General features: G+C 44.5%; 1 protein-coding gene across 1 annotated transcript in view; it reads right to left on the bottom strand.

Annotated features, from left to right (window-relative positions):
- The window catches only part of LOC122807561 (sodium- and chloride-dependent taurine transporter-like), a 1,013,243-nt gene that overhangs the window by 317,506 nt on the left and 668,142 nt on the right, over positions 1-27,595 (bottom strand). Inside the window, exon 4 of the mRNA XM_044078474.1 lies at positions 17,969-18,139. Coding sequence (XP_043934409.1) covers positions 17,969-18,139 — 171 coding nt within the window. The remainder of the gene's footprint in view (positions 1-17,968; positions 18,140-27,595) is intronic.

The raw sequence follows: 27,595 nt of genomic DNA, 5'->3' as shown, positions 1-27,595 counted from the left end.
GGAGACCGGAGCCGAGGAGAAACAGGCCTCATGGTCTTAGATGGGGGGCTGAGAAAGAGCTCTCTGTCTGGGGATCTCTTACGATGCCTGTCCTTTTTCTCCCTTTCTTCTCTGCGCCTTTCCTTTTCCCTCTCTTTTTCTTTTTCCTTATCTTTGTCAGACTCGCTGACTGAAGATCTGTCCTTTGAAGACCCATCGCCAGACAAAGAGGGAGGTTGAGTCCCTGTCTGGGGTGGTACACTAGCGGCCGAGGCAGATTCCAGCATGGCAACAGGAAGAAGGCCTTTGGCAACTAGCTTGGCCTTACGATCCCCAAGGGCCCTAGGGTTGAAACCTGAACAGACAGTACATTGAGTGGACAAATGTGCCACTCCTAAGCATATCACACACAGAGTGTGACCATCAGCAGGGGAAAGCTTATGGCCACACTCTGTACATTTTTTGAACACAGGCTTTGGCTGGTCAGCCACAGTCCTGCACTCCAAGGTACAAGCACTACCTTTCCAAAAACCACACACGCAGGTAGGGGAAGGGCAGGCCTAACTACTACTCTATACAAAAAACTTTTTTTTTTTTTTTTTACACCAACGACCAAACGCGATACTACAGAAGGGAAGGAAGGGAAATCCTAGCCAAGCACACCTAGATATCAGCAAAAAAATTATACTTACTATCCCTGAGCTCACAGCAAAGGAGACCACGATACACACTACTGGCATGGCAAACGAGATCTGAGGGAAGATAGGAGATGGTAGGGCATTATGGGTAAGGTGAGGAACTCGGAGCTTGGAGCAGATGCTAGAAAAAAGTTGCTGGCTAGGATCCGATACGGATCCGTATACCCACAGGTTGCAGATAAAATGAAGTTAACTACTTCAGATCATATCACTGCACTGGTCAGTTTTATACAATAATTTTAAATCCAAAGATCTGACAAACATTCTCAGTTCAGTCAATAATTCCGTTAAATCACCAGATGCAGATGGAATAAATGTCAGCCCTCTAGCTAACACTTGTAGTTCAGCTGACTCTAAACTATAATCTGATAGATTAAGTACATTAGTAGTATTACCAATAACATTTTCATTCTCTTGCGCTGTATTCCTTGGCCTACCTAGTTGAACAGTTTCCATGGCTTCTTTTCGTCCTCTACTCTGTTTCTCAATCGTTTTCTGATGCCGCTTCTCCCCCTACTTTTCTCTTATTATCATTTGACTTCAGTAGAGTATTCTACTTCAAATGTGCAGATGAATTATTATCTATATTAACTTGTACATCTGCTTTTTCAGTTTTCAAAACGGTTTGAGAAACAGCTGCAAAGTTATCCAGATCTGAAATGGCTTCCTCTCATTTTTCTGGCTCAAACTAGTATTAGTATTAAGCCCATTTTAAAAGATAAGCATGATATGGTTTAAAGCTATCCAATGGTTTAAATGTGTATGAAAATTCATGTAAAGGTATTTTTAAAAAATCTTTTAAAAAAAAATTTTATGAGGGCACTTTGAGGTTAATTAACTGTTTGAGCTGACTGGCTGTATATATTGGTTTGTCTGCTGTTTTGAATTTTACACACTGACGAAGAGTTGTACTTGAAAGCTTTGTGTTGTTTTATTATAAGCTACTTGCACTGGACTTCTGTTTTTTTTTGTCCAAGAATTCTCATGTAAAATCTGGCTAAAGGTATTAATGTTATTGCCGCTGCCACTGAACCTAGAGCCTGAAGGACCAGATGGGCTGAAATCTTGGTACTGCAGCTTATCTTTTTGACCTGTGATCTTATAGTCTGAACTCTTGAGGGCAGTAGTGAAGCTATGGTTGATTGTGTGTTGAATATCACTCCTATGAATTCTAGACTCTTAAGCTGGTTTTAGTTGAGACTTTTCATAGTTTATGGTTATCCCCAGAAGAGAGCCTGATCTCACGGTCAGAGTGGAAATGAGTCAATCATTTAGATATGGAAACACCCAGAACTTGCAATCTTAATTGAGCTGCTACTACTGTCATGCACTTGGTAAACACCCTAGGGGCTGTGGTGATTCCAAAGGGCAGAACTCTGAACTGGTAAGGACTGGCTCCCAGCCAGAAGTGTAATTACCTTCTGGGTCATCTGTTCATCTTTATATGATAGTATGCACCCTGAAGGTCTATCGAGCACATCCACTCATCTTTGCCCAGAAATGGGAGAATGGACTGAACCATGACCATCCTAAACTTGGTTCCTTGAACTGACTTGTTTATGTTGCTAAGATCCAAAAGTGGTCTCCAGTCCCGTGTTTTCTTTGGCACTAAAAAGAACCTTGAATAAATTCCAGATTTTATCTGGTCTGGTGGGACCTCTTAAATGACTCTTTTTTTCTAGCAGCTTTTGAATTTGGGTTGCTGCTTGTTCCCTCTGTCTGGGTGGAACATCGGGGAGTTTCCCTGAGTTTGTAGGAGGACGGGAAAAGGGTATTATATAACCTCTGGAAATAATCCTCTGCACCCAAATATCTTTTGTTAGGTCAAGCCAGGCTCTGTTGCATGGACAAATGACTCCTGACTGCCTCCAGAGGTGGGCAATAGGCCTCCTTTCAGGAGTTCTGGTAGAGTCAAAGAAAGATTCTCTTGACCCCTGGTTTTGTGGGCCACCTCTGCCTCGGGGGCATTGTCATCCATTAGAGTTCCTTCCTCTGCCTCTAGGGGAACTTCCTCCATGTGTTTCCTGGAATGGACCCTGAGACTTGTTGAACCAGATCTTTCGGCCACCTCATTGATTCCTAGCAAAGAATTTTTGAGAGGGGTCGAAAAACATATGCCCACAGCAGACAGGGTCTTTCCATCCTTTTCACACTGGATAGTGTGTCCTTCACCTTGGGGCGAAATAAAGATGTGTCAGTAAAGTCAGCATTGACCTACGAGGTAGGCTCCACAAAATCACATAAGTGGATCCAGGCATGTCTCCTAATGGAAATGCCTGAACCTGCTGTCCTTAAGGTTCCTTCTGCTGTATGCAAAATCAACATCACCGAATAATTCAAAATGAATTGCAGGGTAGCCAACTGGCAAGTCACAGATGACTGAACTTCTTTAAAAACAGCTCCTGAGAGGGTATTTGACAGCTCCTTAATCAGATCCCTCTGACGTCTTATGAAATGTGGCAAATAATTTAATAACCTTAAAGCAAATGTCGAATCCCTGTTGGGGGGATGGACTGAGGAACTCTCCTTTTTGGTGGCCACCACTATGACCATGGCATCAACAGGCACCGCTTTTCCCCAAATCTGCTTGTGTACAAGTAGTGCCATTATCTTATCTGGTCTCCAAGGTATAGGCTCAGTAGTGTTGGGTTCCTTCCACTCCCACTGAGATATCAACTAAATGAGCTCATCAGCAAGTGGAGTCATCCAGGAGGTAGATAATCCAGTACCAAAGGCCTCCACAAATACTGACTCCTCAGACAAAGGGTTGCTGGGTGTCCATCCATCTCTCTGCTTAAGGATTTCTAGGATGTCTCCAAATCAGACATCCTCAGGAGGTGACCATGGGGATCCTTCACTTTCAATGAAGTCTGCATCTGTGTGATATACTCCTGTGGTGAGTCTAGGTGCTTCCTCTTGCATGTCTTCTTCTTAGTCTGGACAGGTAGCAGAAGAATAAATTAAAATTCCCTGTGGTCTTGGTACTGGGGTCTTGGTACTGGCTGTCCCTGTGGGAAGACTTCGTAAGGTACGGAGTGCAGAGATATCAAGGTTGCAGACTTGGGATCTGAGGGGGGGATGGATATTTCAATTCTGCTGAGGCAGAGAAAACTCTCTTCACAGCCTCAAAGGCAGACTGCCCTGGAGAAAGGGAAGTCCTCTGATCAAAAAAGGCCAGCTTTTGGACTGCAGCCTTCCCCCGCTCTGAGGGCAAAAACCCTGAGGTGGAAGCCAAAGCCAAGCTATCCAGTGCTGAGGCTCCAAGGTGCACAAATGGTTCTGACAGTCTCAGAGTTGACTGCAACAACTCTGATCCAACAGGGAGGCTTCAGCTCTGAGAGCTCTCCTGATCCAATGGGATCAGAGCACTCAGAGAAAGTATCAGATCCAATGATAAAGCAATCCTCATATCTAAGTTGGAAGGATCCAGATGGCTAGGATCCGGAGACAGCTGAATGAGTCAGAGGAGGAAGTTGAAATGGGAGTGTAACAGAAAAATGGACCTCCTGACCCACGGGTGTAACAGCCGAAGGAAGATGCATTTTGCCTCTGCACCGAGAGAATCTTCTCACCACTCTTTCCACATCTTCTTTTGTGTGACTTCAGGAAGAACGAGTGGCTTAAAGGTTAAGGTGTTCGCCTTACAAACACAAGGTGCGGGGTTTGAGTCTCACAAGGAATAATTGGCTAGGCTTAAAATGGCTTTCAAGGGCAGTTAACTTAGTACTAATCTATGAACCTATAAACAATGAAGGGGACTTGGGTCTGTCCACAAATGGGGAGGGTAACCTACACGGTACTGGATCCACCAAAGGTGAATACTGAGTCCTTGCTAAAATAATATGTGTTGCTGGACCAGCCACAATCGGATCAGACTTGGATTATGTCAGATCCATGAAGATCAGTTAATTTTGGCTTCTTCGGATCTGAAGGAGTTGGATCAAACATTTTCAGCTTCTTCAGATCTGAGGGTGAAATCGGATCTTTGTGAGTCCTTTTCTTTGAAGATTCTGAAGCCAAAGAAAAAGACTTTTTTGGGAGATTTATCTATGGATATAGCCTCTCCAAAAGATGATGGCAAAAGGCTCTTTAAAATAAACTTGCTTTTCCACTCTACCAAAGCCCTGGGGTTGAACCTGTGGCAAATAGCGCAATCTTCTTGCAGGTGAAGCAGTCCTGAGCAGTAGTCACATAAAGTGTGAGCATCTGAGAATGGGAGCTTATGTCCACACTTAGTACCTTTTTTAAACCCTGCCGGAGCTTTATTTGCCATACTGACGTAAAATTAGTCAACAAGAGAAAAAAAATTGCAAGTATTTCTACTACTACATTTTTTTTTTACTTTTTTTTAACAGAAACAAGGAAATAAGGTACGAAACAACTGCCAACAATGGTATCAGAAAAAAAAAAACTACATAAAATGTAGTACTATAGAAAGGACACTAGTGATAGTACCAAATGGTATGCAAGTACAAGAAAACAGAAATATTAGGTATAGCAGAAAACATGCAAATAACAGTACGATAGGTAAGGGGGATACTTAAAAGTAAATACAGAAAGAGAATTAAAGTAATAAAATAAATTTTTACAAACTTATCTCAAAATCGCTTGAGAATATTGGAAACCACATCTTTCACTGAAAAGCTGCAAACAAGATCTGAGGTAAATGGGGTTGGTGCACTGTGGGTAAGGGAAAAGCTCAAGTGTTCTTGGTTGCCACATGCTTTAGGTTCATAGGTTCATCGATTGGTACTAGGCTATCGGTCCTTGGGCCTATACAAGCCTAGTAGCAACGGCCAAGTCGGACCTGAGGGAATGGATCTGAACCCATCAGTTGAGGACAGAATGAAAATTGACAACATCAGATCACTTGTTTGGACTTCAGCTCAGATTCACCTTGCAAAGAATCAGAGTAACTAGATTCATAGATTCATAACTGTACACTAGGATAACGACCACTAGGGCCCTTCTTAGCCTAGGCAAGCTACCCAAATGTGACCCATAAAGTTGATTTATATAGGTGGTGATTTACTGACTGCATCTGTCCATCAGACACATAGCAGCAAGACCAGAGTTGAAATTCCAACTGCCTATCCGTTGGTCCAAGTTGTGCTTAAAAAGGATAGGGAGGAACTCTGCTTCATGTGGATGGGAAGCCTATTCCAGACAATGGGAATTCTCTGAGAAACATATCTGTCTCTCCAACATGTCCTATTTACGTCCTTCACAAGCAAAATTTAGGTCTTTTGATCTAGTAGTTCTGATACTTTTTTTTTTTTTTTTGCAGATGTGCAAAAGATTCATCAAAAACAGGGTCCAGGGATGCCCTGTAAGCCAGGCAAAGATCACCTCTCAGAATTCTGTATGATATCAAGTAGAGAGACAGAGCTTTGAGGTGATCAGTGTACTGAGTTTTAAACCATGGCTTTGGCACCAAGTATTTGTCTGTATTAGACCTTCCTGAAGGGTGTACTCACCTTGGGGGTACTCAATGTCTGCTCACAGTTTGTAATGATCTGTGAACTTGGTCAGCCAAAGTCTTTTGAGATTGGCACTGATACTCGAGAAGTAGATGCCAAAAAGGAGTGGCCCAGCACAGAGCCCTGAGGGACTCCGCTGGTGACTGGCATTTTTGTGGAGATGGCCTCACTGATTCTAACCTCTAACCTCCTTGGTCCTATCAGCTAGCTATCCAGTGTGTTATAAAGGGCTTTATACCTAGTTCCATAAGTTTGTTGACAATGCCTAAGTGGGGTATTGTATTAAATGCTTTAGCCAGATCTAGGTAGGCAGTGTGAACCGTTTTCCATTCATCCATTGCCTTAGTGACCTTTTCAAAGACGTCCACCAGATTCAGTAAGCATGGCCATCCTCTGACAAAGCAAAACTGGAATGGATCCAGTGCCTGGAGGTCTCCTATGCCCTTACTGATAATTTCTATTACAATTCTTTCCATGGCTTTGTAAATAAGACTAGTCAGACTAATGGGTCTGTAGTTTCCAGGATTTGTTGAAGGTCTCCCCTTTAAAGATTGATGACTGTGGTAGTTTTGCATTCTTGTAACACAAAGCCTGTTTTAGGACTATAGTTAAACAGTGACTCCAGGGATCCTGATAACTCATATTTTATACTGCTTAGGAGGCATCCTGGGATGTTATCGGGTCCCACTGAAGCTGTGTTCCTAGTTTTAGTAAGTGCAGCCAATACATGCTCAATAGTTATAGTTGGAGGGGTTATGTTTGAAGGTATTTCTTGGGGAATGGTTGGGGGTGAGAAGGGACTGAAGTTGGTACTGAATTTGTTTGCTAAAGTATTTGCTATATCTTCATGCTTGGTGAATGTGGCACCATTAACCACCATTCAGCACATTGCTGTGTGCTGCCCTTAAGGTTTCTGACATAGTTGAAGAACGCCTTATGGCTACCTTTTACCTAGGAGGTTATCTTAACCTCAATGTTGACTCTGTCTGATCTAATTAGCCCTCTTAGTTGCCTATTTAGTTTAATGAGAGAGTTTTTATCTGTATGGGAATTACCCTTCTTGAATTTTGCCATAGTTTTTCCTTTTGTTGTGTATCCTATTTAATTTATGAAAGTTGCCACCCTATCAAAACTAAGAGAAATATATTTAAAGGTCAATACATTAGAGCCTTGAGAATGACCTCATCTTTAGAAGAGGTGACACAGGAAATACAATTTATCACCTCTTTATTTTTAGATAGAGGCTACAATGTAGAAATGATGAATAACATCAGCACAGTTAATGCAAAGATGGGGTAATAATATAGTTCCCTTATTAGGAACAAAAAACAAAGAAAAATTAGAGACAAATAAGGAAGAACTAGGGAAAGGTAACAATAATAGTTTTGGTAAAGCTTGTATTACTGAATATGGTCCCTTTAGTAATAAAATGAAGTATATATTAAATAAATATTGGTATACTTTGTTAACCAATAATGAGATGATTGAGATTTTGGGTTTAAAACCGACCTTTGTATATAAAATGTGACTAAATTTAAAAAGTATATTAGAAAAAGGGAGTAAATGTGAGGAAATGGACAAAAATAAAAATATATGCACTAGGAAATGTGGTTTTTGCAACCAGTGCAGTTACATATTAGAGGATACTGAGTTAAAATTGAAGAATTATAATAGAACTAAAATATTTTTCAAAAAGGGAAACTGCAATACAAAATCTTTAGTATATTTGGCCAAATGCACAGTATGTCCGTCATACTATATAGGTAAGACGGAACAGAATTTTAGAAAGAGGATATATGCACATACATATAGTATTAAGACTAGAGATGAAAAAAATGCATTGGCCAAACATATTATTAACAAAGGCAATGAACATCAGTTCAGGTTTGGTATTTTAGAGGTGGTGAAACACAACCCCAGAGGGGGTAATATAAAAAGTAAGTTAGCTTTCAGAGAAAGCTTTTGGCAGATATTAACAGATGCTACCACCCCACCAGGTCTGAATGACTTCATATCTATGAAAAGTATTTTGGAATATTTATAACATATCATATACACTTCACATTTTATAATGTACTTATGACTCATTTTATTATATTATACATTATACTATGCTAAGATGTACTGTATTTAAATTTACATATAACAGTGTTGTTAGATATTTTTAGATATTTACTGAATATCACTTTAATTGTGAGCTTAGGATCAAGTTTTGGCGCCAATTTTAAATATTTAAGCAATTAATTTTAGCAGTTGTGTGTTCTGATGAAGCCTATGTTTTTGTAGGTGAAAGCGCTTAACCTAGTATCTGTATTAAAAGGTTTATTTTACATGAAGTTGTGACTGTCTGATTCCAAGGAAGGTTTGACATCGAGTTTCACGGATTATTGGCGTTTCAGCGTTTTTACAGACGCCGCTTGTGTTTGGGATTAGTTATTTCGCTGTTTCTTTCTGAAATTTACCAGTGTGGAAAATTCAATTTTGATTTTATTTTTTATCTCCAGCTATTACAAAGAATAAATCACAAAAGAATGTTAAATATTATAACTCATACTAGGTCATTACTGTTTACCAGTTACAGCTTGTTTACAGAAATCTCTAGTCTTCATTCTACAGTGAGATGTGGGGTAGTTTGGTACCTTGCTATGCAGTTTATATTTTATTTGCTATACATGTAAGGCATACTTATATTAACAAGTAAAATGTCAAAAAAGTAGATACAAAAGGAAGCAGAATTGATAATAAATCAGCATTCATTGAAATTATGAAGCCAAACAAAGTTAAACACACCTTGGAACGGTAAAGGCAGCTTTTACCAATATAAACTACTGTACGCAAACAAAGTAAAGCTGTGCAACCACTGTGAAGGTTAAAAGCCAGTTTAATAGACGCAGACAATAAGATATATAAAAACTGTAAAAACTCAGACTGAAAAAAAAAAATCAGAGTGAAAATAAACACAGGTGGATAAGCGCTTTTGGCAGTTGCTTTCTTCAGATTCTGTTTTGTTAAGAGAACTTCCTGGTTTTAAAAGATAATGATCTGTCAATCTCACAGTCATCTCAGAAGTCTCTGCCCCTTGAGCAAAGGCTTTAAAGGGACCATCCTGTTCAAGCCAAGCAACTTGTCAGCCTGTAAGTCAGCAATCCATCCAATCTCAATAATTTCTGTTTTGTTGAATAGATCTCCTCCTCTTAAACTTTCTTCAATTACTTCAAAGCCATGAAAGATGATAGCAATGATTTGACTTAAAAAAACATGTTTGGTAAGAACAATGATACAATAATTTGACTAACATTCTGAAGAATCCAAGCACATTTGTCCCCCTGCCCCATCCGGCAATAGAGATGTTCACCATAGTCAGTGAGATGGAAGTATCTCAGCTTCAACACAGTAGGAGTCATAATGACTTTTATAATCTGAATATTGATGAAAATAAGAAGTTATGTACCTACCATAACGTTCCATGTTAGTTGTCTTCTCTTGCCTTCTTTCTTGCTTGATGGGTTCGGAGCCGATCCCTCGGCTCCGACTCGGCACTTCTAAGCTCGAGAGTCACTTTTACCAGCTCGAGGCAGCCCCATATCCCATGATGCAAGGCGGTAAGTACCCAGATCTCGTTTGCTGACAAAGGGCAATAGCACCAAGCATAAAATACTTCCCAAAGGAAGAAAGAAAACTTACAGATGGAAGAAGGACCAGGTCTGAATGGTCTTCAGCATAACAGTTTCTTATAACAAGGTCTGTCCAGGCCAGGGGGAAGGAGGGAGGGTCGCAAGAAAGAAGGCGAGAGAAGACAACTAACATGGAACGTTATGGTAGGTACATAACTTCTTAATGTTAAGTTGTCAATCTCGCCTTCATTCTTGCTTGATGGGACAGCGTCCTAGCACCTCTATCCTGGGTGGCTCAATGGAACAAACTCTTGAGGACTGTAGAGCCAAAACTGGCTCTGTCCCTGGAGGCCAAGTCCAATTTGTAATGGGAAACAAAAGTGTGAGGAGTGGCCCAAGTGGCGCTGCACAAATAGTGTCTAAAGGAAGTCTAGCTTGAAAAGCTGTAGAAGTAGCTAAGCTCCTAGTTGAATGTGCTTTAGGTTTTGAGCACAGCTGTTTTCCCCTGAGCAGATAAATTTCAGAGATGACCGAAGAAAGCCATCTAGACAAAGTCACTTTAGAAACAGGAAGGCCTTTTTTATTATCCGCATAGGAAACAAAAAGTTGATCAGATTTTCTAAATTTTTTTGTTCTGTCCAAATAATATCTAAGTTGACGGTGGACATCAAGATAATGTAGCTTTTGTTCAGCTCTATCTGAATAGTTAGGGAAAAATACAGGAGATCAATGGATTGATTCAAATTGTTCTTTGAAGCGACCTTAGGTTGGGTTAGTTCTCAAAGATACTCTGTCTTTGTGAAAAACCAAATAGGGGGGTCGAACCGAAAGAGCATGAAGTTCAGACACCCTCCTGGCCGATGTAATAGCCACTAGGAATAAAGTTTTCCAAGAAAGATATTTCAGGGAACAAGAAGCAGCTGGCTCGAAGGGGAAGAATCAAGGATGTCAGCACTAAATTTAGATCCCACTGAGGAGGAGGATTCCTGATTGGAGGTTTTAGTAGGAAAATTCCTTTCAAGAAGGCCCTGCAGAGCCTATGGGACATAATATTATGGTCTGCTATCCCGACATGAAAATTGGAAATAGCAGCCAATTGAACTCTGACTGTGGAAGAAGAGGAGCCTGCATGAAAAATCTCTGCTAAGAAGTCCAGGACTGCCTGAACAGGGGCAGTAAAAGGATCAATATTTTGGGCCTTAGCCCAATAAGAGAAACGTTCCATTTGCTTGTGTAAATCCTCCTGGTAGAGGATTTTAGCGAAGCTACTATGATGTCTCTAACTGGGTTAGAGATCAAAGGAAGCCTGGCTAAGGAAGGAAGTGGAGCAACCATGCTGTGAGGTTGAGAGAAGGGATTGACCGGTGCAGCTGACCCGATTGGTGAATCAGAAGATCTGGCACTGGGTCCAGATGCCACGGCTGCACCAAAAGGTGATGATGGAGGAACGGAACCAAACTTGTCGAGGCCAGTAAGGGGCAATGAGAATCAATTTGGCTCTCAAAGCGGTAGCTTTCTGGATCACCTGAGGGATCAGAGGAAATGGAGGAAGGCATAAAGAAGTCCCTGGGGCCAATCCTGGGTCAGAGCGTCTCTGGGGGATGGCCTGATAGAGGAAGAGGCTGAAGAAGTCTGGACATTTGCTGTTTTGGGGAGTAGCAAAAGATCGCAACATGGACGACCCCATTCCAGAAAAATCTCTTCCGCTATAGATTGCTTGAGAGACCACTCGTGAGGCATGGGGATAGCTCTGCTCAATCTGTCCGCTATAATGTTGGTTTTCCCAGGGATATGCGTTGCTACCAGAGACCGATGGGTGGGGATCGCCCATTGCCATAGTCTGAGCTTCTCGACACAAGGGGTAGGACTTGGTTCCGCCCTGTTTGTTGATATACCAAACTACAGACATGTTGTCTGTGTGGTCTGCAATTGTCCCTACGGGAAGAAAGTCGTTGAGGGCTTGCTTCGTTAAATGCACTGCTCTCATCTCCAGGACATTTATGTGCAGATGGTACTCGAGCGGCTGCCACGTCCATGAACCATCCTGCCCTGATAATGACCCCCACCCGATCAGGGAGGCATCCGTGGTGACAGTGGCTATCGAGGATGGGGGTACAAAGTACCTGCCTTGGTGAACCTGAGACGATGTGATCCACCAAGCAAGATGCTCTTTGCATGTCTGTGTCACCAGAATCTGGTGACGCATTGGAAGTTGCTGGTATGACCATTGTGTGAACAGCATCCACTGAAGAAGGCATGTAGAATCGAGCCAGGGAAGAAGAGTAATGGCCGCAGCCATGAGACCTAATACCTTTAGAACCATTCTGGCCTGTATTTTCTTGCTGGCCAGAATGATCCTGACATGAGTCTGAATGTCTGAAACTCTTTGTTCTGTAAGGGTAGCTGACATCCGAACAGTGTTTAAGTTTGCGTCTGTGAAGGTAATAGACTGGCAGGGCGATAAGGATGACTTTTCGAAGTTGATTGAGATGCCCAAATGAGAACAAAGGTCTATTGTGTAATCCCTGGCTTGTATAAGCTGATGCCTGGTGGTGGCTGACAGGAGCCAGTCGTCGAGATACGGAAACACCTGGAATCCTAGACGTCTCAGGTGAGCCGTGACCACTGCCATGCATTTGGTGAACACTCTGGGGGCTGTAGTGAGACCAAAGGGCAGGGCTTTGAACTGGAAATGACTGGACCCCAGCCGAGCGGAGAAATCTCCTGGAGTGTCTGTGAATTTTGATGTAATAGTACGCATCCTGAAGATCTATTGAGCACATCCAGTTGTCCTTCTGTAAGAAGGGCAGAATTGACTGAAGAGTGACCATTCGGAATCTTGTCTTCCTGACAGACTTGTTGAGTCTGCTGAGATCCAATATTGGTCTCCAGTCTCCCGTCTTTTGGGGACCAAAAGAACCTTGAGTAGATTCCGGGCTCTGAATGGTCTATTGTAACTGGCTGAATGGCTCTTTTTTGCAGTAGTTTTGCGATTTCTGACTCTGCAATCTCCCTTAGACCGGGTGGTACATCTGGAAGGGAACTTGAGGGGAAGGGACTTTCCTCGAAAGGAATTATGTAACCCTTGGATATGATCGACTGTACCCATCTGTCTTGAGTGAGGGAATGCCAGGCTTCTGGGTACAGTGATAATCTTCCCCGACTGCCTCCAAGGAGGGACAGCCGGGCAACACCTCAGGGATGCTGAAAGGGCTTGTCAGAGAGAGGCTCCCTGTTTCCCTGGTTCTTCGGACCCCCTCTGCCTCTAGAGCGGCGTCTGTTGTTGTTACCCCCTCTGCCTCTAGGGGTAAACTGACCACGTGAATCCGACGTGACTCCTTGGGATTTACGGAACCACATCTTCCCGCCCTTCTGTCCTTTGGGATAAGGTCTAGAAAGGGTGGAAAAACGGACTCCAACAGCAGAAAGAGTCTTGCCGTCCTGCTCGCACCTGGTCAAGGTTTCCTTCACCTGAGGGCCAAACAAAGCTGACCCATCAAAGGGAGAATTTGTGAAGGACGCCTTAAAGGGATCCGCAAAATCACATAGCCGCATCCAGGCTTGGCGTCTAAGAGCCACACCTGTACCTGCGGCTCTACTCGCTCCATCCGCAGCATAAGATATTAGCCGCATGGAGGAGTTTGCAATGGAATTGAGGGTTCCTAGCTGCAAGCAATTTTTCTTGAGCCCCTGCAGCTGTAGGATCCTGAACTACTTCTCCCAGCTCCTTCAGGATATCTCTCTGGAGTCTGGTGAAGTGACATAGGTAATTCAGCGAGCGCATAGCAAAGGTCGCTGAGGAAAACATCCGCTTACCGTACCTATCCATGGTCCTAGAGTCCTTATTAGGAGGATGGACGGGCACGGAAGGATCTGCAAGTTCCTTTTTGGTGGCCGCAGCCACCACCATGGCATCAGCGGGGACACCCTTAGTAAGGAATTGTTTGTCACTCGGGGCAGTGATGAATTTTGAAGGCCTCCTAGGGACTGGCTCTACAGAGTCAGGAGCTGCCCACGCTTTGTGCAATAACCTGCATAAGGGGTGAAGGCGGAGACACCCAGGAGGTGGAGGGCCGAGATCCAAACGCCTCTAGGTATACTGACTCATCCTCAGAGGGATTGTTGGTGGGCCAGTTTCCCCTCTGTTTCAGAAGTTCTAGGATGTCTGAGAAGGAGACATCCTCAGAGGGATCTAGGGATCCCTCTGACTCATCAAAGTCAGTATCCGAGTGACAGACTGGGAGTCTACATGCTTCCTCTTACAAGTCCTCTTCCTAGGAGGATCTCCCAAAACATCAGGAGAATCCTCGGAAGAGGGGAAATTCCCAATGGGGAAACCTGAGGCGGAGGATCTCTGGGTCCTGTAGCAAGAGAAGTGGCAGAGATGTCAACAGGTACTATAGAGGGAGGAGCTACGGGAACAGACTGCTGACTGATACCAGTGGCCAGTACACTCTTCATCACCTCGAATGCTCCCCTCCCAGGCAGGTCCGAGAGAACCCGCTCCGAAGAACTAGGAACTCCAGGGACCACCGAAAGGGAAGTCTCGAGGCAGATGTCGGAGCCGAGCTCACCAAGGCCGAGGCTCCAAGGGGAAGAGCGGGCTCGGACAAGGGTCCGATGCCACTCACCCTCGGAGGAGACCATGGAAGCCCGACCACCGAATCCCTCTAAGGAAGGTCTCAAGAGGAGATAAGAGTAGAGGCTGAAGGAACAGAAGGGGTATCCGTCCTCCAGCCGTAGCAGTAACCATTCCGAAGACTCCAACTCCAAGCTCTGGGGTAGAGTTGAAGGAGGAACTGTAACGGGGTGTGGACCAACAGTCGTCTGTTGAGACGGACTGTGTAACATTTGGGCCAGTACCTGTGACTTAAGTAATCTACTGACCACTCTCTCTAGGTCATGATCTGACAACCTGGGTGACCTTGAAGATAGGCTCCGTTGGCTCCGTTCGATAGAAGAGGTGAAGCGGGAGCCGAAAGTATCGGCTCCAAGGAAGGAGACCTCGACCTCTTCCTGGAATGAGCCATCGGAGCCGATACTATAGATCCTGTCGGAGCCGACCTCGGAGCCGACAGGAAGCCCGATGTATCGGCTCCAGCCGGAGCCGATACAGCCACCAAAGTAACGGTGTCGGAGCCGATCGGGCCGACACCGATGCCTGTGCCACATGGGTGTCGGAGCCGATCGGAGCCGACATCGAAGTGGTCAAAACAGATTCGGCACCGATAGCCATGGGTGCCGAAGACTTTGTCAAGCCAGAATCGGCTCCAGCGGAGCCGATCTCGACTCACGAGTCGGGCCGAGGCCGCAGGCTTAGATACAGAAGCCTGGGCCTTGGTAGATTTTGCTGATTTTGGTGGAGCCGACTTAGCCGGAGAGCCCTCCGGCAGAAGGCCCCTAAGAATCAGCTTATTACTCTCCTGCAGGACTCTCTGGCTGAAGGAATGACAAATAGCACAGGAGTCCTGCAGGTGAAGAGGGCCCAGACAATACAGGCAAGAAGTGTGACCGTCTGTCAGAGACATCTTCTGACAGCACGAGTCACACTTCTTAAAACCTGAGACCCTCTCCTTTGACATGGTGCTGAAAAACACACACACACACACCAGTCAAAATTAACTTAAATAAATACCAAAAGGTATTCTATAAAACCAACACACACACCCTAACAGGGGGGGGATGGGATAGGGAAAAGATTGACTAACAAAAAGGAGATAGGGATTTCCTGTCAGAAAAGGTACAAAATAAACTTAAAACTATCAATAAAAGGTTTTTTAACTAAAAGGGGCTTGAATCTCACAAAAGTGAATAACTTACCAGGAGCTGGTAAAAAGAAGACCTCCCAAGCGAAGCGGCAAACGAGATCTGGGTACTTACCGCCTTGCATCATGGGATATGGGGCTGCCTCGAGCTGGTAAAAGTGACTCTCGAGCTTAGCAAGTGCCGAGTCGGAGCCGAGGGATCGGCTCCGAACCCATCAAGCAAGAATGAAGGCGAGATTGACAACTTAACATGAATGCTTAACAGGAACCATCACATAATGACAACATTGTGATAAAACTAGCTGATAAAGGGGAAGTTATTGTTATTCTAAATAGGACTGATTAAAACAACATAATGTTGGATATGCTGAGTGATAAGAAGACATATATGAAAATTTCTAATTGGGAGGTGAACAAGCTGATCAATAAAGTGAATGATACTCTCTATGATTTGTTAATGACTAGAGTAATAATGCAGGACTTATATGATTATTTGATGGCAACACATCCACTGACCCCAATTATTAATGGCCTGCCGAAAATCCACAAGGACAGACATAATCCACCAATGCAGCCTATAGTTTCCGGAACAGGTTGGATAACAGAGTTAGCATCTATTTTTGTAGGACATAAGTTAAAATTAGCACTCCCTAGAGCCACAACTGTATTGAAGGACACTCCCCAATTTCTACAGTAGCTATTTCACTGTTTTCAGTCCTTGAATGGAAAACCTAATCCAACGATGGTAACAATGGATGTCAAAAATCTTTTTACTGTCACTCCTAATGACTCTTGTACCGAGGCCGTATGGTAAATTTAAAAGCAAGGGAACATCTTTGATATTACTACCATTTCACAGATTTGTTTGTTACTAGATATTAGTAAGAAAGACATATATAGCCTATTACGACAGATTTGTGGACAGCATATTCCTCCTATGGACAAAGAATGAACAACAACTCTTTGATTTTATTGGATATCTTGGCAATATTATATCCTTCTTTGAATTTGAAGTTCATAGTTTTGAAGAGAAGATAGACTTCCTAGATGTCACACTACAGTATGGAATGGATGGCAATCTCAACATTCAAATACATAGGAAAATTGTTGAAAAATCATTTATTACATAGGACTAGCATGCACCCTAGACATGTTTAGCCACATGCCATTAAAGGTCAGCTTCTTAGAACATCTAGAATTTGTACCAATGAGGACACATACAAGGAAGAGATGGACCATTTGATACATCACTTTCACAAACGTGGATATAAGAAGAGGGAAATCCAGAAAGCAGGCCTGGATGATAAGTGCTTAAGAAACAGAGGTCGGCCTTATTTTCTCGATGGAGAGATACATAAGGAAGATGACCCGAACCATAGAGAAAAAAGTGAAACGGAGGGGCTGAGATGCTTGCTTACATTCAGTAATGATGTTCAATAGGTATGTGACATTTTCACGAGGAACTGGAAGATACTGATAGCTGATGATAACATTAGACACATAGTTGTCGAGACGCCTAAATTCTGCTTTAAGAATAAGAAGAACTTAAAGAGGTTATTGTGTCAGGATAAACACGGATCTGGAGTTAGATGAATTACTTCGAGATGTGGTACATTTCCCTATAGAAAATGCAGTGCTTGCGGCTCCATAAATTCCAGCAACTTATTTAAGCATCTGATTGATTCCCTTGAGAACATACAGGCTCAGAGTGTATGTGGACTGTAACACTAAAAATGGTTTTATATGTTGCCACTTGCTGTCTGTGCAATGGGTTTTATGTTGGCAAGACCATTAGACCTAGCAAGGAACACATTTTACATTACTTGAGTGACAGCTTACACAACAGAACTAGTGCTTTGTCTCAACATGTTGCCAAATATCCTGATCACAAGTTTTCTTTCATGACTTTGGAAGTAAATGAAGAAAGTTTAAGAGAAGGAAATCTATTCAACAAAACAGAAATTACTGAGATTGGATGGATTACTGACTTACAGGCTGACAAGTTGCCTGGCTTGAACTGGATGGTCCCTTTAAATACTTTCCTCAAAGGGCGGAGACTTCTGAGATGACTGTGAGATCGACAAATCATTATCTTTTAAAACTAGGAAGTTCTGTTACCAAAACATGATCTGAAGACAGCAACTGCCTAAATCGTTTATCCACCTGTGTTTACTTTCACTCTTGACTTTTATACTCTGAGTTTTTTACAGTTTTTTTTAAAGATTTTATTGTCTGAGTCTATTAAACAGCTTTTAACCTTCACCATGGTGGCACAGCTTTACTTTGTTTACATTCATTGAAATTATCACTGAGTTCTTCTTGACAGACCATCTGTTGGTCATGCTTCAGTCAAATGTACAAAAAAGCAGTCTGTTAAAGGCATCACCACATAAGTAATATTCCTGTTTGGCAACTTCACAGTTATTTCTTACCTCAGACAGAGTTCCTTGTGATCTGAACACATGGATGGCCACAACCACTGGGATGCAGATCATAGATGATAAAGCTAGGATCCACCCTGTTCCATCTGCCCAAGCTGGATATTTATATGTTTTGTTGTATGTCAGTGGCTGATATTTGGATAATGAGAAGATAAAAGAGGCCTACAAGACAAGTAACAGTTTCATAATATACAAGGTGACACTTTAAAAAGACATAATATAAGCAGACTAGCTGTAATACAGCTGTTAAAAATGGTCTTGGCATGCCAACATCTGCCTCATTAAAATAATTTTGTTCTTCTCAGTTTTTTAATTCACCTTTATCCATAACCCTATACTTCTATTAATGTTTATCTGTTAATCTTATCCTTTTAGATAGCATCAAACTAATACAATAAAAGTTCCCACTGCCTGCATTTTTTTCATTTGGAGGTATGGACAGTAATTTCTCTTGGAATGTGTAGAGACAGAATACAACTGGAATGCAGATATGTTACATCAGACCTCTAAAAAGCTTTCAAATACTTCTTTGAACATTCCAAGAATTATGTCACTACACATATCCCATAAAGAAAACCACAAAATTCAACATATGCAGAGCTCAAGACTTGTTCAGTTTTACAAAGTATTGCAAAGTATCCTTGGATATCATAATGCCATGACCTTCGCTTGGTGGTTCACTGGTAATCTCTCTGCCCCATAAATCTACGGTTCATTCCTGCTTATCAGTCTCCATAAAGAGTTTGCAAGCTCTTGTCTGTTGGTTTTCTCAGGGAACAAGAAGTTATGTACTCACCATAACATTCGATGTATGTAGTCCATCTTGCCTCACATTCTTACCCATGGATTCGGAGCCGAATATCGGCTCCGACTCAACCAAACTTTTCTAGCTCGAAGTCTTCTATTGGCTGGGCTAAGCAGGTATCCCATGCTGCACAGCTCCATATCCCCAGATCTAGTTTGCTGCGAACAGTCATTCATACCCCATGCATACAGAACATCCAGGTAAAAAAGAATAAGGTAAAAGTGAAGGGAACTCTGTAAATAGAAACCTAACCTCCAGATCCTCCTGGAAGGGGGAAGGTGGGAGGGTAAGTAAGAATGTGAGGTGATATGGACTACATAAATTGAACGTTATGGTGAGTACATAATTTCTTGATGTTATGTAGTCCAATCTCACCTACATTCTTACCCGTGGGACAGCGTCCCTAGCACCTACATCCTGGGTGGCTCATAGGAAAATACTCCCGAGTACTGTGGAACCAAAGGACGACCTGCCCCTAGATACCACGTCCAATTTGTAATGAGTAACAAATGTGTGAGGAGAAGCCCAAGTAGCTGCAGCACATATATCATCCATCAACAATCTGGCTTCATAGGCTATAGATGTAGAAACAGCCAGAGTAGAGTGAGCCTTGACCGGAAACGGCAGGTCTTTTCCTCCTGCGGAGTAGGCGAAAGAGATGCACCTGGATATCCATCTGGATAGGGTGATTTTGGAGACAGGGGACCCAATTTTGTTTTCCGAAAAGGACACAAATAGTTGATCAGACTTTCGGATATCTTTTGTTCGGTGCAGATAGAAATGTAACTGTCTGTGTACATCCAATTGATGAAATTTAAATTCTGCCTTGTTTGAAAAAATGAGGAAAAAATACAGGCAACTCAATAAATTGATTAAGATTAGATACAGAAGCCACTTTAGGAAGAAAGGGAGGGTTTGGTCTAAGAGAAACCCTGTCCTTATGGAAGATCAAGTATGGAGGTTTGATAGAAAGGGCTTGAATTTCTGACCTCGCCTGGCTGAAGTGATTGCTATTAAAAAGGCTGTTTTCCAGGTCAAGAATTTCAAATCACAGGTAGCTGCAGGCTCAAAAGGTGGCGAAGTAAGGGCTTGTAGAACAAAATTCAGATCCCAGGGCATGATAGGTTCGGAGACCGGCGGACGGAGTAATAGAGTACCCTTCAGGAAAGCCTTACTGAGTCTGTGAGCCATCAGACTAGGCGCATTAGCAACATGAAAATTAGAAATCTCTGCCAATTGAACTTTTATGATAGCTGACGCGGAACCCTGATGGAAAAGCGTAGATAAAAACTCCAAGACTGAAGCAATCAGGGCTGTGTAAGGATCAATTCCTTGGGTATGCGCCCAAATAGAAAACCTCCTCCATTTGCTAGAATAAATCTTCCTAGTAGATGGCTTATGAGAGGAAGATAAAATGTGAACTATCTCCGGTGAAAAATGATGAAGCCTAACTAACAATGGAAGTGGAGTAGCCAGGCTGTCAACCGGAGAGTCATCAGAGAGGGGTGGAACTGTACCCGACATGTGTATCAGTAAATCTGGTTGAGGGTCCAGAATCCAAGGAGTGTCCACAATGTAGGGTTGGAGAAAGGGAAACCAGACTTGACGAGGCCAGTGTGGAGCAATCAGAATCATTCTGCTTCCCAAGGATTGCACTTTCTGAATCACTTTTGACAGGAAGGGAAATGGAGGGAAAGCATAAACCAGACCGGAGGGCCAATCGTGAACTACAGCATCCCTGGGTGACTCCCCCTGTGGGGGGATCAGTGTCAAGTAGCTCCTGCATTTGGCATTGAGGGGGCTGGCAAAAAGGCCACAACAAGGCTGACCCCATCTGCTGAAGATTCGTTCTGCAACTAGACGATTCAGGGACCACTCGTAACGCATCAGAATAGCTCTGCTTAGCCTGTCCGCTATCACGTTGGAGTTCCCCGGAATGTGCGTTGCCACCAGAAACCGTTGGGAAGATACTGCCCACTGCCACACTCGCATAGCCTCTCTGCACAGGGGGTAAGATCTGGTACCCCTTGCTTGTTCAGATACCACACTGCTGACATGTTGTCCGAGTGTATTGCAATCGTCCCTAGAGGCAGAAAGCTCTGAAGTGCCTGCAATGCAAGTAGCACCACTCTCATCTCTAGGACATTGATATGCAGATGTATCTTGTGATCGTGCCACGTGCCTTGGACTGTCCTGCCAAGATAATGCCCCCCACACCCCATCTGGGAGGTGTCGGTGGTTACTGTGGCAACCGGGATAGGTAGAACGAAGGGTTTTCCCCTGTACAAATTGTTGGTGCAAAGCCACCACCTGAGATACTGTTTGCATCTGTCCGTGAGCAAAATGGGGTGTGAAAGTGGAAATTTTTGGAGAGACCATTGGACAAAGAGGAGCCATTGAAGAAGTCTCATGTGCAATCTCGCTAGAGGAACCAATATAATTGTTGCTGCCATGGTCCCCAGGAGCTGAAGAACCCATCTTGCCTTCGCTTTCTTCAGGGGTATCAAGACGTGTATCTGTTGCTGTAAGACTCTGATCCTTTCCTGTGGTAAAAATGCTCACATTCGAACGGTGTCTAATTCTGCGCCTATAAAGGTAACACGCTGTGAGGGCAACAAGGCAGATTTTTCCCAATTTAGTGTTATGCCCAACTGTTGACAGAGAGTGATGGTAGCGTCCCTGGTTTGGATTAGCAGATGCCTGGTGGGGGCGGTAAGGAGCCAGTCATCCAGATACGAAAATACTTGGAATCATTGACGTCTCAAGTGAGCAGTCACCACAGCCATACACTTGGTGAACACCCTGGGGGCTGTGGTGAGACCAAAGGGCAGGGCTCGAAACTGGAAATGACTGGCTCCCAGCCGGAAGTGTAGGTGACTCCTGGATGCCCTGTCCATTTTGACATGGTAATAAGCATCCTTGAGGTTGATGGAGCACATCCATACCTCCTCTCCCAACAATGGGAGAATCGACTGTAGTGTGACCATACGGAACTTGGACTTCAGTACATAGTTTTTCAGTCGGCAGAGATCTAATATGGGTCTCAGGTCCCCTGTTCTTTTCGGCACCAAAAAGAATCTTGAGTAAGTCCCTAATCCGTCCTCGTCTGAGGAGACACGCTGGATGGCTCCCTTTCCTAGCAGCTTTGAAACCTCTGAGGCTGCTTGATCCCTTTGACTGGGTGGAACGTCCGGGATTTTTCTGACTGAAGGGGGGGTCTGACGTAAACGGAATGGCATAACCTCCGGAAATTATTCGTAATACCCATCGGTCCTGGGCGATGCTTTTCCAGGCTTCTGGATATAACGATATTCGACCCCCGACTGGCTCTGGATAAGCACAGCCGGGCATTCCCTCAGGAACGAGAGTAGGGAGAGCCACAAAAGGAATCATGGTCTCCTGATTTGCGGGGGCCCCCTCTGCCTCTAGGGCGGCATCTCCCTGAATAACCTCCCCCTCCTCTGTTTCTGGAGGGGAACTCACCTTGTGCAGCAGGAAAAAACCTCTGTGATTTTTTGAACCACATCTTCCCACCCCGCTGGGCCTTGGGGTTAAGGCCTAGAAGGAAGGGAAAAACAGACCCCTACAGCAGACAGGGTCTTTCCCTTTTGTTTGCACCTGGTGAGGGTGTCTTTCACTTTGGTTCCGAAGAAAGAAGAACCATCAAAGGGGGTGTCAGTGAAAGAAGACTTGAAGGCCTCCGTGAAATGACAAAGGCGCATCCGGGCTTGCCTTCTAAGGGCGACTCCTGAGCTTGCTGCCCTACTCACTCCATCGGCTGCATATGAAATGAGCCGCATTGAGGAGTTAACGATGGAATTGAGGGTAGACACCTGGGCGTTAACCGTCTGGGCCACCGCCTCAGGAACGTTACCCGCAAGAGTATCTCCTAACTCCTTGAGGAGATCTCTCTGGAGCCGAGTAAAATGAGACAGGTAGTTCAGCGACCGTAAGGTAAAGGTTGCTGATGAGAGGGTACGCTTCCCGTACCGGTCCATGGTCCTAGACTCCTTGTTAGGAGGATGGACGGAGGAAGAAGTCTCTGCTACTTCCTTCTGAGTGGCCGCCGCCACCACCATGGCATCCACAGGGACTCCTTTGGGCAGAAACTCCTTACCCGGTGGAACAGAAAGAAACTTGTTGGGACGCCTGGGTACGGGTTCCACAGAATCAGGGTTTTCCCACACCCTCCGACAAATTAAATCTAGGAGCTCGTCGAAGGGTGGAGACACCCAGGAGGCGGAGGGCTGAGCACCAAAGGCCTTAAGGAAGACCGACTCCTCCTCGGAGGGGGCTTTGGACGGCCAGTCACCTCTTTGTTTCAATATCTCCAGGATGTCGGAGAAGGAAACAACATCAGAGGATGACTTGGGGGACCCCTCCGATTCCTCGAGGTCAGTATCAGAGGTGAGAGACTCATCCTGGGAGTCTATGTGCTTCCTTTTGCACGTTTTCTTTCCAGGGGGCTCCTCAGGCACGAACTCTGAAGGGCCTTCAGAAAGTTGGGGACCACTCATGGGGGTATCCCTAGGCCTTGGTGGTCCGCTGTCTATGGATAGGTGGTGATCAAAGGCTCTCACCGGAGTGGTGGGGGACAGAATGACCGACCCGCATGATGTAGTTGATGATCTGGCCAGTGCAGTCTGCATGGCCTCAAAGGCAGGCCCCCCCCTGAGTCTGAGGACCGGCCAGCCTCCGAGACCATGACAGGAGTCAGAGTTCCTCGAGCTGAGGCACCGAGCGGAAGACTCAGAACTGAAATATGTCCCGAGATGTCCCCCTCATGCCCGACTGAGGAATCCCGAACCCCGTGGACGGAGCAAACGAGGTTGGAGCCGACGTTGGTACCGATAGGCCCGGAGGGGCCATCGGAACCGACCTAGGAACATCACACGGCGCGGAACACTCTGGCTCCAAAGACAGAGATGCACTCAGAGGAGGAATGATCGAAGAAGGGGTCGGGACGGGCTCCAGAGCCGACTGGGCAGAAGCCGAAAACAATTTTGCCAAAACCGGTGACTGGAGGAGCCACTGCACCCCCTATCAACATCCACATCAGAAAGAGTCCTGGAGGATTTGGAGGACAGGGAGGGAGCTCGAGATCTCCTCTCAGGTGAAACTGGTCTAAGACTGGGCGATCGGCTCCAAAGAGGTTCCAATATAATTGGAGCTGACGCCGGTTCCATCAACACTGACACTTCCTGCGGCCACGAGGACAGTGGAGCCGAGGAAGTTGAAGCAAGTTTTGTGACTTTCTCCGGTGGCTCCGAGGAAACTGAAGGAGCCGGAGATCTCCTTTTTGACTTAGAGAACTTAGATTTAGCACTGGGAGAAGAATCCATGGCCTCTTCAAAAGAGGGTTTCAAGAGTCCCTTTAAAATCAGCTTATTCTTTCTTTCTTGGAGCACTCTGGGACTAAAAGCATGGCAGAAGCTGCAGGACTCCTGCAGATGGATGGCTCCCAGGCAATAAACACAAATAGAATGTCTGTCGGTGATAGACATCTTGTAACTGCATTTAGAGCACTTTTTAAAACCCGAAGGTTTGAGCTCCTTGAATCCCTGGACATTTTTCAACAAGCAATCACAAAAACCAACACAGCACAACTAACGGTCTGACAAAAAAAGACACAGACACGCAACACCACAAAAACACGGGAACAAGTTTTGTAAACTGCAACAGCACACACACAAACCTCAGAAGGAACACGCACTGAGACAATAAAGGCCAAAAACCTCTAACTAAAACGGTTTATGACCACGAATAGGAAGGGGAAACCGACACTAAACCTCTAACTTAAACGGTTTAGCATGAACAACACAGGACAAGAGGACTAGGTCCTCTAACTGAAACAGGCCTAGCCCGAAGGAACAGTTAGCGGGATACCACAAACCACAAACACACTACCGAAACCAAATACAACACTAAATAGACAATAGCTATGAAAATAGCTTTTTGTTTATAAGAAGTTTTCTCAAATAACAAGAAAAAAAGGGTACTTAGCCACAGCCAAGAGCGAGACCACATCCGAGCTACACGAGCGGCAAACAAGATCTGGGATATGGAACAGTGCAGCATGGGATACCTGCTTAGCCCAGCCAATAGAAGACTTTGAGCTAGAAAAGTTTGGCCGAGTCGGAGCCGATATTCAGCTCCGAACCCACGGGTAAGAATGTAGGCGAGATTGGACTACAAAACATCTACAGTTTCCTCCCATCTACTAGAAATATAATGAATGACTGGGCACAATAAATTGTTTATATATTTATGGTATTTATCTTTGGCTCAGGTCCCAACTAAAAAGGATTGACAGATCGGCTCACTTACCCTGTTAACACATGTTAAATAAACAACTAACCTAAATAATCAAATAAATAAATGCAATCAGCACAGTTAAGATTTGAATGCAACTTACCAGTTTGTTATGGCTATGCCTTCACACACAGACAAACACACACAAACTAAAATTACAAGTTATGTACTCACCATAACTAGGCATCTGTGTTGTCCATTTTCATTCTTCCTCACTAACGGGTTACGGATCCAATCCTCAGATCCAACATGACCCGCAGACTTCAGATCCAATATGGCCGTAGGCTTCAGATGCAACTCTCAAGCTCTTCCCTCTACCCATGATGTCCTACTCCATCCCTATTGCCTCAGATCAAGTTTGATACTCTATTTCCCAATAATAGAAGAGAAACAGATAAAGCCAGATAGAAAAAACAGGGCTCAAACCTGTAATTAGAAGTTATGTACTCACCATAATGTTCCATCTGAGTAGGTGTATTCATTTGTCTGCAACCTGTGGGTTATGGATCCGATATCGGATCCGAACCGGCATGGTTTACCAGCTATGGATCCAAGCTCTCAGCTCCTCCCCTCACCCATAATGCCCTGCTCTACCCTCATGACCTCAGATCGAGTTTGCCAACAGCAAGAACACCCTGAAAAGGGTAACACATCATATGCAGGAAACTGAAAGGCCAGGGGGATAGGAGGGCGGGATGGTTGCAGACAAATGAATACACCTACTCAGATGGAACGTTATGGTGAGTACATAACTTCTAAATCTGAAGTAGGAGATTCATTTGTCTGCAACCTGTGGGACAGAGTCCCCAGCTACCTGAATCTTGGGCGGCCATCATGGAAGGATATTCCGAGCACCGGAGCCAAAGGATGCTCTACCCTAGATGCAAGATCCAACTTGTAGTGGGAAATAAAAGTATGAGATGAAGCCCACGTGGCTGCTGCACAAATATCATCTAGAGGAATCCTAGCCTTAAAGGCTGCCGAGGTAGAGACTGACCGGGTTGAATGGGCATGTACACCCTCCGGTGCGGGCCTTCCAGCTTGATAAGCCAATAAGATACATTGTGAAATCCAGCGAGATAATGAGACTTTAGAAATTGGTTTGCCCAAATTAAATTTAGCAAAGGAAATGAACAACTGGTCGGATTGCCTATGACCAGCCGTCCTGTTTAGATAAAATCTAAGTTGCCTGTGAACATCTAAGGAGTGAAGCTTGTATTCACCTTTGTTTTCATATTTAGGAAAGAAGACAGGGAGGTTAATGGATTGATTAATGTTTGCTTCAGAAGCTACCTTAGGAAGAAAGGACGGGTTGGTCCTGAGGTAAACACGGTCCGGATGAAAGACCAAGTAAGGAGGTTTAGCTGATAATGCTTGAAGCTCTGAAACTCTCTTGGCGAAGTAATGGCTACTAAGAAGGCGGTCTTGAAAGATAAGAATTTCAGATCTACCGTAGTCCGGTTCGAAGGGGGTGGTCAAGGCCTGGAGAACTAAGGAAAGGTCCCAAGGAGGAACCGCTTGCTTTACAGGGGCCTGAGAAGAAAAGTACCTTTAAGGAAAATCTTACACAACTTGGCCGACATCAGTGGATTGGAGTCATGACCAATGTGATAATGGGAAATTGCCGCAAGTTGTACTTTGACCGTGGAACTGCTGGCACCATCATTAAAAGAGTGGTTAAGAAATCAAGCACCAAAGGGAGAGGAACTGTGAAGGGTTTAGGCCTTGCCGCTCCGCCCTACGAGAACCGTTTCCACTTGCTGCGGTAGACTTTCCTACTGGATGGCTTATGAGCTGCCACCAGGATGGCCTTAACAGGGGACGAAATACCGGGAGTCCTGATCAAGAGTGGAACTGGAGCAGCCAAGCGGTCAGCTTCAGGTTGTCCAGGTTCGGAGGAGATAAGTGGGATGGATGAGATATCAGATCCGGAATGGGATCTAGAATCCAAGGAGGATTCACAGAGTGAGACCTTAGGAAGGGGAACCAGATCTGTCGAGGCCAAAATGGAGCAATGAGAATCATTCTGCACCCCAACCGAGAGGCTTTCTGAAGAACTTGGAGCATCAGAGGCAAGGGGGGATAAGCATAAAGAAGACCGGGTGGCCAAGCATGCACCAGAGCGTCTCTTGGGGAACCTCCGGGAGGAGGTATCAGAGCGAAAAAACTGTCGCTCATGGTGTTTGAGGGAGAGGCAAAAAGATCGCAACAAGGAGTTCCCCACCGTGCGAATATGCGTTCCGCTACCTGAGTATTGAGAGACCACTCGTAAGGGGTGAGAATGGTGTGACTGAGTTTGTCCGCCAGGATGTTGGACCGACCCGGAATATGCGTTGCTATGAGAAAGCGGTTGGTGGAGATTGCCCATTCCCAAACTCTCATGGCTTCTCGACAAAGAGGGTAAGACCTGGTTCCTCCTTGCTTGTTGATATACCAGACAACCGACATGTTGTCCGATTGAATCGCAATTGTTCCCAAGGGAAGAAAGGCCTGAAGTGCTA

This window comes from Protopterus annectens, chromosome 7.part1 (genome assembly GCF_019279795.1).
Source record: "Protopterus annectens isolate FY-2018-M chromosome 7.part1, PAN1.0, whole genome shotgun sequence".
Lineage (NCBI taxonomy): Eukaryota > Metazoa > Chordata > Ceratodontiformes > Protopteridae > Protopterus > Protopterus annectens.
Note: the sequence above shows the minus strand (reverse complement) of the source record. Positions and strands in the feature narration are given on the sequence as shown.